The 21473-nt window shown below is 34.9% G+C and overlaps 1 protein-coding gene across 3 annotated transcripts in view; it reads right to left on the reverse strand.

Annotated features, from left to right (window-relative positions):
- Nucleotides 1–21473, reverse strand: part of SLC35A3 (solute carrier family 35 member A3) — a 33877-nt gene that overhangs the window by 9537 nt on the left and 2867 nt on the right. The window contains exons 2-8 of one of the 3 annotated variants that reach the window (XM_081223667.1): nucleotides 15981–16073; nucleotides 10941–11145; nucleotides 8381–8535; nucleotides 8181–8303; nucleotides 6046–6217; nucleotides 1947–2065; nucleotides 223–356 (exon numbers count right to left, since the gene is read on the reverse strand). In XM_081223667.1, coding sequence (XP_081079793.1) covers nucleotides 223–356; nucleotides 1947–2065; nucleotides 6046–6217; nucleotides 8181–8303; nucleotides 8381–8535; nucleotides 10941–11127 — 890 coding nt within the window. In that variant the 5' untranslated portion in view covers nucleotides 11128–11145; nucleotides 15981–16073. Of the gene's footprint in view, nucleotides 1–222; nucleotides 357–1946; nucleotides 2066–6045; nucleotides 6218–8180; nucleotides 8304–8380; nucleotides 8536–10940; nucleotides 11146–15965; nucleotides 16074–21473 lie in introns of all 3 variants that reach the window. The other 2 variants (XM_081223666.1, XM_081223668.1) reach the window with 2 other exon arrangements.

Consider the following 21473-nt stretch of genomic DNA (forward strand, 5'->3'; position numbering starts at 1 on the left):
TGAGCCTGCGCGTCCGGAGCCTGTGCTCCGCAATGGGAGAGGCCACAACAGTGAGAGGCCCGTGTACCGCAAAAAAAAAAAAAAAAAAAAGATAGTTAAATGAATCTTACTATATTTCTTCAAAAGTTGTAATAGAACAAAATTTTTCAGATTAGATCTTATGAAGGACTCATTTTTCTATATACTTTTGGAGATTTAAAGAAATAGAAAAGAATACACTACCTGGTTGGTACGAAATCTTGTAACCAAAAATAAGATATCAGTGTTGATAATATTATGGACAGAGAGGTTGCAAATCCTTTTAAAATGTTATCCGCATACTTAATAACAGCAGCTATTACAAGGCCTCCCAGTGCCTGCAGAAGTTTTAAAAGATTATTTTAAAAAGAAACATATACAAAACTGCTTTTCAAAACAATCTCAATGAAGCTTTAGGCTTTGTCCTATAACCTAATCCCATTAAAGTAAGTGATTTTTATTAAACATCTCATAACAAATGGACTTCTAGGTTTTGTTCAATAGCCCCCTTATTTCAAAAGGTATCTGATAAAGTAACTACCAGCATAATCTGCAGTTTGTTATAATGGAATTTGACCATATTATGAATAAAACATCTATCCTCATCCAACTTAGTAATTAAACATCACTTGTTCAGACACATGTGGGAAAACTGGACACACTGATTAGTGAAATATTTTTACTTTTGATTCAAAATAAACTTTAATTTGAAAGTTATTTTACTAGCCTTTTAATAGCCTAACTTGGATTTCTTCCTCTAGTTTCTTCCCATTCTAATCTGCCTTTCATTGCTGTCAGATTACTCTTCCTAAAGCACTTTAATCATTCTCTTTAAGAGTGAAGAACTTTCTACCAAATCCCTCTCAAATTCCAAACTGTGGCTACTTAAATGACAAAGTTTTACCATATCTCAGTTTTGTTTTCTACCGAACCCTACATATCAGCTCCCAAGTCTGGGTTACCCACTTTCACTGCACCTCTTCAAATGGTAGAAGCTTTATGAGAGAAAGTCACAAATTATGCCAAGTGAGCTCACTACAAATTGATGTTTGAGTCCTGGTATATCTTAGCAGTGTTCTCATTCCCCTGTTTACTCCCTCATACCAACTGTACCAAACCTTTTAAATTTTTCTCAAGTCTTTAGCCCCTCTTAAGGAAAGAGCGCTTCCCTCCTTGATAGGATAAAAGCCATCATACATAAACTCTCCTGACTTACCCTATCTCTACCTCAAATTTTCTCTGAATTTTCACTTACCCTTGTCTCCTTTTCTCCTATATTAAAAATAGAAGTATCCTTCCTGCTTTCAAAACACAACTATCCTTTGCCACCTTCACCCATCCTCCCTAAGGGACCTTGTTTTTACAGCTTCAAATACCTCTAGAGAAAGGCTTTGTGAAGGCAGAGACTTCTATCTTCATTTTTGTATCCTCCAGAGTACTCAGTAAGTATTTTTTGAAGATGAAATTACTCAACCCTTGAATAATTTCAAGTTATAAGCCGAGGTAATTTGATAGGAATACTCCAATATGTAACCAAAATATAAACTATAAACTGTTACAGATTTAAATATCTAGATTTGCTTCTTGAGCCTGAAATAGCTGACCACAGACTTCCTGTAAAATGATCAGAACAGTAGAAAAATTACAAGTTATATTCGTCCTCAGCTTTCAACTCTTTTATTCTTAAACTTGCATTTTCGTTATGTTAAATTTAAATACCATAAAGTTCATTCATGATTCATTTTCAAATAAGTTTTCATTACGGCATTTACATCAGTTCTATTTTAACTTCCCTGAATAAACTAGAGATAATGAGAGTACTTGATAGGAGGGACCCTTCTTCCTCATATCAGTATATCATAGCTACTTTGATTCTCTATATTAAAATAAAATTTATTAGCATAAATGTAAGACTTTAAATGCTTTACCTGAAGAACAACAACTATCCAGGTCAGCCAGTTATACCCCTGAAAAAATCCATTCTTTGATACCAGTTCTCCATCATAAACATATACACCCATTAATCCAAATATACTCCCAAAGAAACCTAAAAAAAAAGTAAAGTCTATGTCAAACATCATTTAGTTTGCCTGGAGAGATATTTTTCCATTAACATTCCAAATAATTTTAAACTTAACTTTTCCTTTTCAATAAAATTGGACTACTTAAAAATTTTTTTACTTGTATAATTATATAAACTTAAGAAGTATACTTAATACTATATTATGACTGTAATAAAAAGACATGGGAATATATAAAAGAACAGAGATTACCAACTTTGGAGGACTGAAAAAATATAATGTATACATTCCAGGACTAAATGGCCGTCCCATTCAAATATTTGTAAAATGCTCACTTTTGGTGTACTTCATTGTATCTTATATCTTCCTATTTGCTAGATCTAGATTTTCATATATTCACCTTCATACATGCAGATATAATAGCTCAGGTATGTGGTCCAGCATTTTCCTTTATTTAGAAATTCTGGATGTACAATAATTAATAAACAAAAAATTAGAGCTAAGAAACAGTCAGCCATAGGCAACATCAGAATGTTATTGAAGTTTCACTGTTAGGGAAAGTCAGCTCAGTGAGAGCCTGAAATGTGTCTTATTCACTGCTGAATCCCTTACTTCTACCACAGAGCTTATCACATGACTACTGGATCTAAGATTTCCTGGAGCAATCCTAAACTATGAATAAAGAAATGGATATTACAGGGGTCATCTCTTTGGGGCAGTCTGTGGTAAGATATGCAAAGAGTGCAGGGTAAAGCAATTTTTATAAAGCCACAACTACTCAAAGTATTCCACAGTGAAAAAGAACTAAAAGGGATGTGAAATGTTCTTTCTAAAATTTTATTTATGCCAACTCTATCATTTTAATATGTCTAATTTAGAACATGAAAATAATACTGGCATAATACAAAATCACAAAAATAGACACTTCCACGGGTATTATTCATTTCTTTTTTAATTATAAAAATAACACTTGATAATTACAAAAAATGTATAGAGTACAGAAGAGTACACACATGTCAGTATGTACAGATCTACTGCATTCTTTTTATCAGTTGCATAATATTCCATCATATGGACAATAACAGTATGAAATACACATATAACACCACATGCAACGAAATGTATTAAGTGCTTTATGTATGTTAACTCATAACAACCCTATAAGGTGGACACTTCCAGCTCGTTTTACAGATGAAGAAACTGAAGCAAAGAGAGGTTAAATAAACTTGCCCAAACTCATGTTGCTGGTTAGTGATGGATTCAAGATTTTAATCCAGGCAGAGTGGTTTTGAAGTCTATGATCCATTTAATCATATTGATAATTTATTTAACCAGTATTCTAAATGTTTTCTATTTTTTACAATTGTAACCAATGCTGAAATGAATAAACTTGGACATTTATCTTTGTGCTCTTGTATAAATATTTATATCTGTAGGATAAATTCTTATCCAGACATGGAATTTTTACATTAAAGCTGTAATTTATTTAAAATTTTGTTATATATTCCCAAATTGAGATCCAATAAGGTTACATCAGTCTACCAGTTGCCCCTCCACATTCACAGGTTTTGCATCCACAGATTCAACCATCCATGAATCAAAAATGTAAAAAAAAAAAAAAAAAATTCCAGAAAGTTCCAAAAAACAAAACTTGAATTGGCCGGCACAGCAACTTATTTACAAAGCATTTACACTGTATTAGGTATTATAAATAATCTAGAGATGATTCAGTGTATATGAGAAGATTGCGTAAGTTATATGCAAACACTATACACCATTTTATACAAGGGACTTGATCATCCACGGCAGTCCTGGAACCAATCCCCCACAGATACCAAGGGAAGACTGTACTCCTAGCAACCTTAGGTAACAAGAGTTCCTGTTTCTCCATTCTGTGGCTAATATTGGATCTTATCAATTAGCTAATCTTTGACCTTTGATGTTTGAAAACTTCTATACATTGTTTTGTTTTTATAATCTCGAGTTCTATAACTTATTTATGTATCCTTTTCAAAACTTTGAGTTATTACCATTACCATTAGATTGTGTTGTGAGGTCAAACCAAAGAATAAGAAATCCATGAAATACCACAGAATCATGAATTCTGACCTTTCATTTTTATCTTATAATCGAGAAAATTTGGGGTAACTCACACAAACCTGAATCTTTCTTTTCTGATATTTGCGTATTAATGTAAATAGCTGACATAAGTGCTTAGGCACTAATAAAGCACAAGGCACTTTATTCTAAACACTTTACATGTATTATCTCATTTAATCCTCATAGCAACATATGAAATAAGTACCATAATTAAGTATGTTTTATAGATAAGGAAGCAGAGAGGAAGGTTAAGTAAGTTCTGTAATGCCACACACGTGGTAGGTAATAAAATCAGGATTTGGGGCTTCCCTGGTGGCGCAGTGGTTGAGAGTCTGCCTGCCGATGCAGGGGACACGGGTTCGTGCCCCGGTCCGGGAAGATCCCACATGCCACGGAGCGGCTAGGCCCGTGAGCCATGGCCGCTGAGCCTGCGCGTCCGGAGCCTGTGCTCCGCAACGGGAGAGGCCACAACAGTGAGAGGCCCGCGTACCGCAAAAAAAAAAAAAAATCAGGATTTGAGTGGTCAGACTACCAAACCAAGAGTTCTTAACCACTATGCTATAGATATACTCTTTCTGAAATGGTGAATGCTTTTCAAGTCTGAACTTGCCTTCTAGACAAACTGAACAAAGGGAAGCTAATTTAATTTTGTTTTCAAAAACATTTACCTTGAAGTTCTTAAAAAAAAACCAAAACACGATACATTTCTACAAATTTTGCAGAGAAATAAATACTATGTGATAAAATGAAGGTCCAGTCTGTTTGTTATCATATTATGTGAAAACAGCTGAAAGGATGGACTTTAATCAAATTTTGAAGGTTTGTCTTAAAATATAGGCCATTTGGAATACAGACAATTCACTGTATAGGGCCTGGAAGGGCCTGTTATGACTGCTATCATGAAATATGGTATAGCTATTAAGCTGATGTGAAGAAAAAAACAGTGGCTTCAAAGAAAAAAACAATGGTTTCAAAGATGAGCTCCAAAGTCACAGGGACAGAGGCTTAAAACAGAACTTGTTGATTTGCAATTGAGTTGCTTCTCACATGTAGCATCTTCCAAAGTGAATATGACAAGAATACTAAATTCTGAAATCTTTGTATGAGGAATTAAATGTTACAATACTGTATACAAATAGTTTAAATATCTATTCAAAGGCAATCTCTCAATCTCTTTTTTCTTTTAAACTATTCACCTTCAGTTAGAAAAATGCTGTAGTATTTAAAAGCTAAAATGTAACAATTTGAAATAAAACATAGTAAGATTTTAAAGAGACAAAAATTTCTTCATTTCAAACTTCCTCCATTTAAGTATCTATTTTTTTCAGCTTTATTGAGGTATAATTGATAAGTAGAATTCTAAGACATTTGAAGTGTACATTGTGGTGATTTGATATACAGCATGGTGACTGGAGCTGATAACACTGTATCATGTAATTAAATTTGCTATCTTAATCTCTTTTTCCAGGAGGAAAATATGTAAGTTATTTGCAACATCTGTGGAAAACACAGCAACCAAAGACAAAGGCTCCAAACGGTGAGGACAGAAACAGGCTTCATACACTCTTATGAGCACAGACCCAAAATTCCATATTCTTGAATAAAAGACATTCATTTAAAATAGTTTTTCAAAAGGCAAAAACCCTGACAGATACTTGCATCAACAGCAGCTTTTATAAAAGGTTTATTTAATTAAAGATACATAGGACTTCCCTGGCAGTCCAGTGGTTAAGATGCTGTGCCCCCAATGCAGGGGGCACAGGTTCAACCCCTGGTTGGGGAACTAAGATCCTGCATGCTGTGCGGCGTGGCCAAAAATTTTTTAAAAAACCAGAAAAACATAGAAATCTTTAAACATAACAATATAATCCTTTAAAAATAGTATTAGAAAACATTTAAAACTTACCAAGTTGAATGTTTCTTATCCACACTGATTGTTTGGTTTCTTTTAAGATTTTCTCAAAGTAAACCCCAGCAAAGCCACTTGAAAAACATGCTGTGAGAACTGCCATGAGGCCTACGAATTGTGAGCCAGCTGAAAGTTCCTTAGAATTAAGCTCTTGAGAATCTGAGGGCCACTGAACAAAAAGAAAAACAAAATTGAAGTTTAATTCCTATAATATTTTACAAAATACATATTTAGAGTCCACTCTTAGACCTTAAGGTAAAAATGCAACCAATACCATTCTTGGGGATTGAAGAGAAGAGCTTTTGAAAGAAAAACTTAGAATCATTTTTTTTTCCCATAGTAATATTACTGTTGTAATTTATAATTTCAAAAATACCCTAAAAAAGAGAACAAGTATAATAAATGCACAGATGCACAAAATAGCCTCCACAAGCAGTTCAGTTGTAGAAATTCAGAGTGTGAAGTGTTGGAGCAGCAAAAATGAGTATGGAGCTGTTGTTTCATTATGGAAGGTCCATTTCATGCTAACCATTCTGAGCTTTATTCTGTAGATCAGTGTTCCCAAAACTTCACTTATTTCCCTATCATCTTCATGGTTTTTGTCAAATGTATGTTCTCCCTAAACTATCACTTGATATTTTAATTTAAAATACCTCTTTTTTTTTTTTTAAGAAGATGTTGGGGGTAGGAGTTTAATAATTTATTTATTTATTTAGTGCTGTATTGGGTCTTCGTTTCTGTGCAAGGGCTTTCTCTAGTTGTGGCAAGCGGGGGCCACTCTTCATCGCGGCGCACGGGCCTCTCACTATCGCGGCCTCTCGTTGCGGAGCACAGGCTCCAGATGCGCAGGCTCAGTAGTTGTGGCTCACGGGCCTTGTTGCTCCGTGGCATGTGGGATCCTCCCAGACCAGGGCTCGAACCTGTGTCCCTTGCATTAACAGGCAGATTCTCAACCACTATGCCACCAGGGAAGCCCTAAAATAGCTCACTTTTAAAAACTGAATACCGACTTTACCTTACCTTAAGCAGGATCTATGAAAATATGGGTTTGATATGCCAATTATATTTTTCTAATAAGCACTTAAATAACTATTAGAAATATTTATTCAAAATATACATACCACACTCTGAGGAAAGTGATTGTAGGGGAGGGGGGCTTTGGACGGCAGGAGATTGACATGATTGGATTTCTTTTAGATAGACCACAGTGGTGACTAAGTGGAGGCTGAATTGTAAGACAGAAGTTAAAAAAAAAAGAAAAAAATCAATTAGGAGGCAAAAGATTACTTGAGACACAAAGAAGGCACGAAATGTGGAAGTGTTAGTAGAGACAGACAAGGACAGAATCAAGAAGTATTAGAAAGCAGAATCAGAAAGTCTTAGTGATTGACTGGATGTACAGGCTAAAGGAAGAGTCTAGGACAACTCTCAGGCTAAGTAAATCATGACTGGATAAAACAGAAATAAAGAACAGGTTTGGTGGGGAAAAGGTAAAGTGTAGCTTTGGATACACTGAGTTGATAAGGCCTATTGAACAACCAAACAAAGATGTCCAATGTGCTTTCAGATATATAAATCTGAAACTAGAGGTGATAACCAGAGCTGATGACACAGACCAAGAAGCTATCAGCATACGTGTTAATAAAAACCTTCAGAAAGAATGAAATCTCCAAAAATAAGGAAATAATGTAAGAGAAGTAACAAGCCTATCAACAACACAATATCTAATGGGAATATCAAGAAAGAGGACACCAGGAAGGAAACCAATAAGGAATCATTAGAAAGATGTGAAAAGAACTAGGAGCGAGTGGTATCAGGGAAGCTGAGAGACAATAGGAAGGGAGTGGTTGATCTCAAATGTCCAGATACTCAGTAAAAATCAGCTTTGTTTTACATACAGTGTCTTATTTCCCTAAATAGACTCTTCATTTCTTTATTTCGGATAATTTGATTTTACTTCTTTGTGTCATTTACAGTCCCAATGTAGTATCTTGCTCAAAGGAAGCACTCAAAAAATGTCAGTTGTAAGAATAAGCATTAATTTTCTTCAACAAATAACAGAACCACATTTTCCAAAATGAGGTTCTGAAACTGTGATAAAAGTAAAAGTTATACTTATCTTGAATAATTACCTGTACAAAAGCAACTCCTGTCATCAAAATTACTAGGGAGAGCCACTGGTACACACCTAATTTTTTACTAAGCATCGACACAGAAAATAATGCAGTCGTAAGAATTTTCAACTGATATGTGACCTGAAAAAGAAAACAGCTAATATTATTGTTTGTTTCTTTCTTTCTTAGAAACACTACTAGAAATGTATTTTAAATACCTGATAAGTAGCTGCATCTAGATTTGACAGTGCCACATAGAGTAAATTATTCTGAAGAGTATATATCCCTGATGGAATAGCAAGTTTAAGTGTTTCCATAGGTTTATTAAGAATTTCATCGTGTAGTATTCGATTCAGTGCTCTTAGACTACATTCTAGAAAAAACATGAAATGGACAAAATCAATAATTAAGTAACTCCAAATAAGTTACATACTCTCTCTCAAGTCCTCAGTTTTTTCACCTGTAAAAAATGGAAATTAGGCTACATGTTAAGATCCTTTTAGGTCTAAAATATACAGACGTACCTCAGAGATATTGCAGGTTCATTTCCAGACCACTGCCATAAAGTGAATATCACAATAAAGTGAGTCACAAGAATTTTTTTTGGTTTCTCAGTGCATATAAAAGTTATGTTTACACTTTACTGTAGCCTGTTAACTGTGCAATAAGATTATGTCTAAAAAAAACAATGTGCATACCTTAATTAAAAAATACTTTATTGCTAAAAACTACCATCATCTGACAATGGAGGGTTGCCACAAACCTTAAATTTGTAAAAAACACAATATCTGCAATAAAATAAGGTATTACACCTTTAATGATGCTAATATTTCAAATATTAAATATTATAAGGTAGCATATTAAGAAGAGCATTATCTTTATATATATATATTTCATTGGGAAATAAATTAAATTGATTATATACACACATATGTATTTATGATAACCAAAACCTCAAAGTATTAATTTGTCAACCAAGTATTCTTACTTTATCATAGCAATATTATAATATTGATACCTTGTATTTTATAATGTATTTTATCATCAGCCATTAATGCCAATTAATAATTATGAAGACTTTAATCATAAAAAGAAGGATATCAGGAAGTGGGTTTGGCTCAAACAACAGAAAACCCAACCAACAGTGGCTCAAACCCATAGGGATTTGTCTCACATGTCATCAGTCCAGGTCAAAAGCTGCTACAGCAGCTCCAAGATGACATCAGGGACCTAGCTCTCTCTGTATATATATTGGCTTTTTATTTTTATGCTTTTCATGTATTGTCTACGTAATTTTTTGCAACAGATTACCAACTGACTGATGCACCTCTGGTTCTTCTTTCCGGAAGGAAGAAAGAGGAGGAAGAAACAGTGGCCTAGCAGGCATCTTCTTCCCTCTCACTGACCAAGACTGTGTGTTGCATAACTACCCCCTGATGCAAGGGAGCTGGAAAATCAATTCTTTTCTTTTATATTCTCCACATTAGAGATAAGAAAGGGAGAAAGGAGTTAAAAATGGACTCTGAGCTAGCCAACCCACAGTATCAATCACAAAAAAATGTCCAAAGAACTTTAAGAGATACATAAACCCCCAAAGAAAGGAGAAATTCTAAGGAACCCTACCACCTTACCAACAATACACTTCACAGATGATTTTCTCTCCCAACATAAAACTTGCAAACTTTATGAAAACTGTTTTAAAATGAAAATACCTTTTTAAATTAATTTTTATTGGAGTTTAGTTGATTTACAATGTTGTGTTAGTTTCCAAAATGAAAATAACTAAAGAATGCTACTTGATATTCAGCCTTTCCTGACTAAAATAATGGTAAAAAAATTATGTAAGTAAAACAAAAATTACCAAAAGATTTTTTTACTTTTAGCAGAAAAAAAATAAAATATTAGCTCATCTTTAAAATTAAATTTTTAAATAATTAATGCCATCACATATTTTTCTCATTAGCAGTGTGAGGGTAGTGGAATTGAGTCTTGTGGCTTTAATATGATTTCTCTGACTGCTAGAGAGGTTGAACATCTTTTTATACATCGATTGGCCACCCAGGTTTTCTCTTCTGTGAGTTGCCTATTTATATCTTTTGTCCCTTTTTTTGTTGAGTTTCTTATCTTTTTCTTATTGAGTTGTGGGAGTTCTTTGTACATTCTGGATATTAGTTATTAGTTATTACCTGTGATGTAAATATCTTCTCTCAATCTGTTGCTTGTCTTCTCACTTGGTTTGATATATAAAAACATGAAAAAGTCTGTTTTTCATTTTAATGTACCCCCAAATAATCTAACCACATGGAGCCCTAACCACTGGACCACCAGGAAATTCCCTCAATAAAGATTTTTTTTAAACTATATCAAATTAGTCACTGCTGAACTAATCATGCAGCAAATAAAATAAAAAGCCTTGACTTTAGTAAAAAATTATTACTCCTCTAAATTACTTATTCTCAAATTATTATAAATGCAAGAAACTTTGTTTCATATTTACAGCATTAACCAGAGGACATGAATCATAACATAGATAAGAATAAAATACCTTTATTACTAGACTAAAACCATCTTAATAAAATGAAAATTGAAATGTTCTTAAATAATGCAAGTGTTCAAATGTGTAGTTACCTATATATATAGGTCATATATATAGGTACCTATACATATATACTATATATATATATATATATATATATATATATATATATATATATCACATGTGAATAACTCCAAAATAATTAAATAAATTGCAATGACTTAAAAAACCTAGATACCTACTGCTGTCTTTGTAGACTAATAAAATGCAGGCCATTATCTTCAAAAGTTCAGCAACAACCACGGCTGTAGATGACAGATAACGAGGCCCCTCCTCTTTTAAAGTCCTAGAATAACGCATCGTTAGAACCAGACTGGTAGTTTGAAAGACCAAAATTCCCAAGGAAAGGTATTTTAGGTTGGCTGACATTGTTTTATCTTCATTTGCCTGAAAAACAAAATACACAGGGCAAATAAACAATTAGAAAATACAGAAATTATAAATATTTTAAAAACCAGTAAGAGATGTCTGGTTCCAAACAAGATAAGTTAAGTGCATTCCATTCTATTCTTCCTGCTAATTACAACTATAAACCTTGGACCAAAGACAAAGCAACTACAAGGAGACTCTGAAAAGGTGACAAAAATAAGACAAACTGGCTAGAGACTGCAGATCTTGAGTGATTAAAACATCTTGAGATTTTTTGCCATTCATGTATCTCACCCTGGGTGTGACAGCAGTTTACAACCTGGAACCACCAACAGGTGTAGGTCAACAACAAAAAAGCCATAAGAAAAAACCCACTGTCTCCAACCAAAGGACAGGGAAGACAGCGGCCCTGAAGGATGCAACCCTCCCAAATGAGTGCTGTATAATCTGTGGGGCAGAGCCTTGCTGACCATCCCAACCCTGCACAAATGACAACAGAGGTGGTGGCCCTCCCATCCCCCACCAGGATGCAGCCACAAAGACTATGGGGGCAGAGCCCTGCCAACCATTCCTGCCCTATATAAGGTGAATGTCAGCGAAGACGCAACACCATTCCTCCCTCTCCAGTGGCTGCCTACTAATATAGACGATTTAAGTAGGAACCAAGGTCTCATAACACTCAAAACATCCAGGATACAATCCAAAATTGAGTATACTCATCATTCCAAAAGAGAGGAAAAAAAATCTCAACTAGGATGAATAAGGAGAAATCAACAGACAACAACACATAATTGATACAGATGTTGGAATTATCAGACAAGAATTTTAGAGAAGTTACTACAAAAATGCACCAACCAACAGGCAATTATAAACATTCTTGAAATAATTTTAGACTTACATAGTTGAAAAAAATAGTACAGGAGTTCTCATGTACCCTCCACCTGGCTTCCCCCAATAATAAAAGTAGCAAAGTTTCTGTATTTTTCCTAAAGCAATTTAATATTAACTCTAAGAGGCTCACTTTAAATATGAAGATACAAATATGTTAAAAAGTAAAAGGATGGAAAATGATAAAAGCCATGAGGAAAATAACTATGAGAAAGCTGGAGGGGTTAGATTAATATCAGGTGAAACAGATTACATAAGAATTATTTTTAGAATTAAAGGACACTTTGTAATGATAAAAGAATCAACACATCAGGAAGATATAACCATTATAAATATATATGTGCTAATAACATAGCTTCAAAATACATAAAGCAAAAACTGACAGAACTAAAAGGAAAAACAGGTAAATCCAGTCCTAATGTGAGATTTTAACCCACCTTTCCCAGTAATTGACAGAATACACACACACACAAAACCCAGTAAAAATACAGAAGATTTGAACAACACTATCAACCACTGTAACTCTGTAGACTTGGAGATGCTCCACTAAGATCCTCCTTCAAGGAAGGACATAATGTAGTGTGCAAGATCATTCAACTGCCTCTCCACTCCAGGTCACATCCTTTGCTTCAAATTCGTCTAAAGATTCAATTTCAAACAAAATCTCTGAAGGTTTTTTTTGGTAGAAATTGATATTGATTTTAAAATTTATAGGAAAATACAAAGGACCTAGACCAGCAAAACAATTTTGAAAAGGAAGAATAAAGTGGAAGGAGTTAAACTACTGAAATTCCAGACTATAAAGCCCTAGTAATTAAGACTGATATTGACATAACGACAGAAGAATAGGTCAGTGGGATAGAATGAAGTCCAGAACAGAGACTTCCCTGGTGGTGCAGTGGTTATGAATCCGCCTGCCAATGCAGGGGATACGGGTTCGAGCCCTGGTCTGGGAAGAGCCCACATGCCGCAGAGCAACTAAGCCTGTGCGCCACAAATACTGAGCCTGTGCTCTAGAGCCCATGTGCCACAACTACTGAGCCCACATGCCTAGAGACCATGCTCCACAACACAAGAAGCCACCGCGATGAGTAGCCACCGCTCGCCGCAACTAGAGAAAGCCCACGCACAGCAATGAAGACCCAACACAGCCAAAAATAAATTAAATAAATAAATTTATTTTTAAAAAAGCTAAAACAGGGGCCTCCCTGGTGGCGCAGTGGTTGAGAGTCCGCCTGCCGATGCAGGGGATACGGGTTCGTGCCCCGGTCTGGGAGGATCCCATATGCCGCGGAGCGGCTGGGCCCGTGAGCCATGGCCTCTGGGCCTGCGCGTCCGGAGCCTGTGCTCCGCAACGGGAGAGGCCACAACAGTGAGAGGCCCGCATACCGCAAAAAGAAAAAAAAAAAAAAAAAAAAAAAAGCTAAAACTATAAATAATCAGGAAGAAAACATAGGAGAAAATCATAGCCACATAAAAATAGGCCGAGATTTCTTAGGATACAAAAAGCACAAACCATAAAAGAAAAATATGGAAAAATTGGACATCATCAAAATTTAGATCTACTCTTCCAAAGATACTGTAAAAATAATGAAAGGCAAACCACATCATGGGAGAAAATATTCTCAACACAAAAATCTAACCATGGTCTTGTATCTAGAATGTATAAAGAACTCTTACAACACAATGAGTAGAAGACCCAAATTAAAATGGACAAAAGATTTCAATAGATATTTCACCAAAAAAAGATAAATGAATGGCTAATATGCACATGAAAAGATGTTCAATATCACAGTCATTAGAGAAATACAAATTAAAGCCACAATACGATAACATTATACACCTATTAGAATAGCTGAAATCTTAAAAATTGATGCTACCAAGTGTTGAAGAGGATTTAGAGCAAATAGAACTCTCAACTTTGCTAGTGGGAATGTAAAATGCCACAACCACTTTATCAACCAACTATCTCATTTTTATAAATCTGCATTAGAAGAATCCTAATGTGAAATAAAATTTTAGCATTTTAGAAGTGGAAGATGCTTTAGAAATCATCTAATACAATATCTTCATTTTAAAATAAAGAAAATAGTGAACAGAGAAGTTAGATGACTTGTTCAAGGTCTTATAATTATTAATTGAAAGTAACAGTTATAAAGTTAAATATCAAGTTCCGCAGATCCCATTACAAGCTACTGTAGAATTTCAAAAGACTTCCTGGTGGCCTTTATCTCTGTATAAAAGGAGGACAAGTTGCCAGCAATCTGCATTTGGCACATGCATCTGATTTTCCTGGAAAATGTCAAACAATTATTTCTCACCTGTTCAAGAAAGTCTTTTGTTTATTCTGTACAACTAAGACCATAATGTATGTGTTATAACAGCAATACTCTGATTTCTTTTCAAATGTAAATTTAAAGGTCAGATTCTAGGCCAGGATACACTATTTGTACAATTTTGCTTTTCCATTTCCATACATACAACATCAATATAAACATTCACTGTGATAATACAGTTCGTAATATTTTTAGTCTCTCACAATGTTTTGTTTTGTTTTTCTAAGTCTGTGAGATAATAGAAAAACATATATATTGGTCTCTGGCACTGGCTCCTGACACAGGGCTCCTGAAACGCTTGTAATTTCCTAAGTGATAAGAGCACTAGGAGCATCTTTTGTTCTAATATTTGGTCTTTGACCCCAGTTCCTGACACAGGGCTCCTGAAACCCTTGTAATTTTCTGGGTGATAGAAGTGTCTTTTGTTCTAGTGAGGCAAATTTGGGCAGGCTTCTGGATGGCTTCTGAAGAGAGCTGCTCACCAGAAAGAACAAGCCATATTAGAAGCTTGGAATTTTCAGCCCCATCCCCCAAGCTCCCCTACTCCCCATTCTCTTGAGAAGGCAAAAGGGCTGAAAATGGAGTTAGTGATCCATTTTGCCTACATGATGAAGCCTGCATAAAATCACAATACTACAGGGTTCAGAGGGCCTCCAAGTTGGTGAACACATCCACACAGGGAAGGTGAGGCACCCCAATTCCATGGGGACAGAAGTTCCTGTGCTGGGGACCTTCCCAGACCTTGCCCTATGTATTTCTTCATCTGACTGTTCATCTGTATACTTTATCATATCCTTTAATAAACTGGTAAACATAAGTGTTTCCCTGAGTTCTGTGAGCCACTATAGCAATTTAATCAAACATGAGGAGAAGGTCATGAGAACCTCTGATTTGTAGCAAAGTCAGATAGAAGTTGTGCATAACCTGAGGACCTACTACTTGTGATTGGCATATGAAGTGGGGTGGGAGCAGTCTTGTGGGACTGAGCCCTTAACGTGTGGGATCTGATACCATCTCCAGACAGACAGTGTGAGAATTGAAGTAGGACATCCAGCTGGTGTTGCAGAGAATTGCTTGGTGTGGGGAAAAACCTCACATACATGTGATGACCAGAAGTGTCAGAAGTGAAGTATTCTGTATGAGGAGTAGAGGAGACACATAGGAAGAAAGAACAGCATTGCTTTTCTAATATGAAGTCGAGAAGTAAAATACATGCAAACACACGCTCATTTGCACTAGATCACATGTAAAGAATTACAATTTAATTTACAATTCTGCCTAAGGGAAGAAAAAACTCAAAATGAAAAAATTCAAAATACTAGCATTTCTAAGATATACAAATACTTAGTTTGGTTGGAGTAAAATATAGGTAAAAGTTAGTACTTTCACTTAGTACAATATAGGTAAAAGTTAGTACCTTCACTTAATACAACCCCTAAATGCAAAGCAAATACATAAACATGAAATAGACCAAAACAAAGATTATGTTCCACCTCTATAATTTATAAGAGTAACACTGTTTCTTCATTTTAAAGTCTACAATATTTTCTCATTATAAATGAAAACAATCTTTTACCAATTTCATGTTTAAGATTTAATTTCAGTCTCTCGTACATTTTTTTCTCTTACCGCTGAATTCCCCTTCTTTTATCCTTTCAGGTGTTGCCAATCCTCTGGTTTCCAGATTATTCTTTGTTTCACAAAAATTTCCTATCCAAGAAACTTTTATATCAATAATAAGAAACTGTTAGGTTCTTTCACAAATGGAGCCTCATTCAGTTTACTTTCAAAAACGTCATGAATCAGTCAACAAATTACTACCCATGTTCCATTAAAGACCCCGATTACTAAGCTCTGTAAACCCACTTGGAGTTCAGTCAGGCTCTCAGATTTATAGCAGTGTCAAAGAGACAGGATGCTTAGATGTTCCACTTCCACCTTAACAGCTAAGACCTGAAAATGTATTCTTCCTGATCACTAGAGTATTTCATTCAGAGTGCTTTCCTTGGTTTTCGTTTGTTCTGGTTTTTCTAAAAAAGCATTTATTATTTTATTTACTTTAAAAAGTAGTATATTATTAGTGAGAAAAAATTAATAAACTTAAAAATTATATTAATAAGTAAGAATCTGAACCATAATCTCACCACTCAAAGACATCTAATGATATTTTGATATAGATTCTGTCAATATTTCTTAAGTTTTTTGGAAATCCCTAAACTCAAGAACATTAGCAGCAAAGGTAAAATAAAGTACCTAGACCATTTCATATTCCCACTGAAAGGATTTCAACAACTTTTGGGGATTCTTAGTTATATAGAAACTAGTCTTGTAATCACAAAGTTCCAAATTCTCCTAAAAAATAATAGATCTTTCTTGAGGGGAAAAAATGGATTTAAAAAATACAATAAAGTACCAAGAATATAACAAACATCCATGATTCTACCACCCAGAACTAACAAGTGTCAATCTTGTCACATTTGCTTACCTTTCCTTTTTTAAAGGAATAAAACACAACAGTTAAAGTCCCCTTTAAGCCAAACTCTAAGTCCTATTCCTTTTCCCCTCCCCTATTATGCATTTGGAGTATGTATTTCAGTACATTTTTAAAATTTTATACACCTATATAGAAATATCCGTAAGCCTAAATATTTTAATATACATACATGGTATCATAATGTATACATTATTCAGCATCTTCCTTACTTTATTCAGCATTGTTTTGCCATCTACATTGATATACAGACCTAGTTCATTGCTTTTAATAACTCTATATTGTTCAAACAAATAAGCAGACCTTCTGTTTACCCATTCTCCTACTGATGAACATTTAAGATCCTTTCTTTTCCTTTTAAAGATTTATTTAAAAGTTTTCTTAAAAATTTTCAACAAGTAGCTCCTAAATATTATATAAGCTACAAATATTTCAAGCCATTTTGCTAAAATTTAATATTGTATATGATTTCTCAGGTCTCTTCCAATTCTAATACACACACACAATTTTATTAAAGTAATTTCAATTTTTTCATCTAAAAGTGCCTCAATTTTTAAATTGTAAACTTTGAGTACACATATAGTAATACATAACATATATAATCATTAACTATTGTAAAATTATTAGTGTATAATTATTGCATAATAATAATAATGTATAATTATAATTTTTGTGTATGTCTGTGTATACTATAATCATATTTATTCGATACAGTCACACTGCTAGTGCTTCTAAAGGTCCTTTGCACAGGAATATTCCAGGATTTGGTTAGTCACTATAAAAGATCTTGTACTTGCTTTCCAATCATTATTTTTCTCCTGAATTGTTAGATAAGTTTGATATTTACAAAGTTGAATTTTATTATTTTTAAATTCCTTCTCACCTCTTGAAAGAAAAATGTACAACAAAAACTTCTTTCATCTAATAAGCTCCATTCATTTGGATTTGATGATGACTTGGTTAGAATTGTGTGCAAAAAATATTAGTAAGCTTATTAAGAGTTCAAAAAAATTCTCAGTAATTATTTATTACTCTTAAGGGGGAAAAAACGGTTTTTCAAACATGCTAGAAGGTATAATTTAAGTACATTTGATATGCTAATTACATATCCCTCATTTCCATTAAAGTCGCTCCCTAAGATCCTTTCCTTTACAATGCTTTGTCAGCCAATTCTGAGTTACTTTACAGGCCTTAAACATTTAAAAAATATACATTACATAAAGTATATGTATCATTAATGCACACTACTACTACTTCCACCCTTATATTAATCAGGGTTAGTGAAAAATTAGTTGTTTATACCATCATTATTGCACTAGATATGCATTAACTAAGTTCTGAAATATTCAAAACACTATATACTAATAATTTCTATTTATCTTTTCAAACAGAGATAGGTACTTGTAGGTATATCTGAAAATCAGTCTGGCTACATTATATCCAATAGGTTACATGTATAATCTTTAGGTCTGTGTATGAAGCCCATTATTCTACTGAGACAATAATATCTGTATTTTGCTGTTATGTCTTCAGCCACTAAAAGTTCCACAAAACTAAATCTTTAGTCAATGTCTTTAAATTGTAATAACATTTATATAGAGAGATTGGCTCAAGATGGTGGAGTAGAAGGCCATGTGCTCACCTCCTCCTGCAAGAGCACCAAAAATGACAACTAACTGCTGAACAACCATCAACAGGAAGACACTGGAACCCACCAAAAAAGATACCTCACATCCAAAGACAAAGGAGAAGCCACAGTGAGATGGTAGGAGGGGTACAATCACAATAAAATCAAATCCCATACCCGCCGGGTGGGCGACCCACAAACTGGAGAACAAGTATACCACAGAAGTTCTCCCACTGGAGTGAAAGTTTTGAGGCCCGCTTCAGGCTTCCCAGCCTGAGGGTCTGGCAACAGGAGTAGGAATCCCCAGAAACTCTGACTTTGAAGGCCAGCAGGATTTGATTGCAGGACTTCCACAAGACTGGGGGAAACAGAGACACCACTGTTGGAGGGCACACACAAAGTCATGTGTGCACCAGGACCCAGGGAAAAGGAGGAGTGACCCCATAGGAGACTGAACCAAATCTACCTGCTAGTGTTGGAGGGTCTCCTGCAGAGGCGGCTGGCAGCTGAGGCTCACCGTGGGGACAAGGGCACTGTCAGCAGCAGTTCTGGGAAATATTCATTGGCATGAGCCCTCCCAGAGAGCACCATTAGCCCTGCCATACAGCCTGTAGGCTCCAGTGCTGGGTTGCCTCAGGCCAAACAACTAACAGGGAAGGAACACAGCCTCAACCATCAGCAGACAAGTGGATTAAAGTTTTACTGAGCACGGCCCTGCCCACCAGAGCAAGACCCAGTCCCTCTTAGATAGCCTCATCCACCAGAGGGCAGACAGCAGAAGCAAGAAGAACTACAATCGTGCAGCCAGCAGAATGAAAACCACAATCACAGAAAGTCAGACAAAATGAAAAGGCAGAAGATTATGTACCAGATGAAGGAACAAGATAAAACCCCAGAAAAACAACTAAATAAAGTGGAGCTAGGCAACCTTCCAGAAAACGTATACAGAATAATGATAGTGAAGGTGATCCAGGATCTGGGGAAAAGAATGGAGGCAAAGATTGAGTAGATGCAAGAAATGTTTAACAAAGACTTAGAAGAACAAACAAACAGAGATGAACAATACAATAACTGAAATGAAAAATACACTAGAAGCAATCAATAGCAGAATAACTGAGGCAGAAGAATGGATAAATGACTTGGAAGACAGAATGGTGGAAATCACTGCCACAGAACAGAATAAAGAAAAAAGAATGAAAAGAAATGAAGACAGCCTCAGAGACCTCTGGGACAACATTAAACACATCAACATTCGCATTATAGGGGTCCCAGAATGAGAAGCAAGAGAGAAAGGACCCGAGAAAATATCTGAAGAGATAATAGCTGAAAACTTCCCTAACATGGGAAAGGAAACAGTCAACCAACTCCAGGAAGCACAGAGAGTCCCAGGCAGGATAAACCCAAGGAGAAACAAACACACAGAGACACACAGCAATCAAATTGACAAAACTTAAAGACAAAAAAAATATTAAAAGCAATAAGGGAAAAATAACAAATAACATATAAGGGAACTCCCATAAGGTTATCAGCTGATTTCTCAGCAGAGACTCTGCAAGCCAGAAGGGAGTGGCATGGTATATTTAAAGTGATGAAAGGGAAGAAACTACAACCAAGAATAATCCACCCAGCAAGGCTCTCATTCAGATTTGACAGAGAAATCAAAAGCTTTACAGACAAGCAAAAGCTAAGAGAATTCAGCATCACCAGACCAGCTTTGCAACAAATGCTAAAGGAAGTCCTTTAGGCAGGAAAGAGACTAGCAACTTAAAAAAAATTTTTATACAGATTTTTAAAGACTACTAAGTACCTAAGTAATTCTGCAAATCAATTTTCCTTCTATCATAAAAAGGTTAAATTTCTAACTTAAGGTTTTTAGAGTGAGCTATATTTACATTTTCTAAACATTAGTTCTGAAATATACTCCCTAAGTATAATATTATAATCTATTTCAGGTTAATGACACAATAGAGTACATATGAAAACACAAGTGCTATACAAATATAAATTCACATTACACTAGTCAGAAACAGCTATTGGTATAAAAACAAACCCTTTAAAATTTTTCCAAGTAAATGCACAGAAAAAGTAATGCTGACCTCAGCTGCAATTTTTTGTTCATTATCTTCCATGATGCCAAAACTTTAAAACTGCAACCTATAACTGTGTGCTAAATAATGACAAAATTCATCATAACTGGCTTTACTTCTGACACTGGCATTTATATATCTTCTTGCCAAACTATCTCAGAAGTAGAGACAGTATTCACCAAAAGTAGCAACAATATGTTGTACTTGAAGTCCACAATAATCCTGTGGAAAACCCAAAATCTTATTTATAAAAGTGAAAGAAATATGAATTAAAGGTACTTTACATTAGTGACATAGTCAATTTTGTTTCTACGATAAAAATAATAACCTCCACTAAGTTAGTGAACTTAAGTTCACTCTTAAGTGCTTAAGAAAAGCAAAATCCTGTTCGATAACACTTAACAACTGACTCTTTACATTCTATGGTTCCTATTACATTCTAAGTTAAACAACTTTTCATTGTTTCTCCTTCCTTTTCTTCCTCAAGCTGTCAGGTATCTGTTTACATAAGACGATATCACTTGTATGTAAGTTAGAGTACTGTCAATTTTTAACTTGTTCTTTTACAGACTGCAGAATTTCCACTCCTACATTCAGATAAAATCAATAGTACTCAAATATTTCTTCAACTTAACATAAAACCTATTTGCATTCCAATTTTTAGATTATAAATTTTTCAGTATTATTGTACTCTTTACATAATGTCAATGACTGGGAAAACATAAAGACCTAATAAATATAGCCCTAAGATCCCCTTCTAATGTGAGGTGCCATGTAAAAACGTACTCCTTTCTCACCCTCTCATTTCCCCACCCCTGTGCCATTCTGCTCTACCACTTTCTGCTATGGTCACTTCCCACCACTTACGACTAAAGGCTGATGTTAAAGGTATTCTACAAAGAACAGAGACTACTGCA

Source organism: Mesoplodon bidens, assembly GCF_964165515.1.
Source record: "Mesoplodon bidens genome assembly, chromosome: 2".
NCBI classification, from domain to species: domain Eukaryota; kingdom Metazoa; phylum Chordata; class Mammalia; order Artiodactyla; family Ziphiidae; genus Mesoplodon; species Mesoplodon bidens.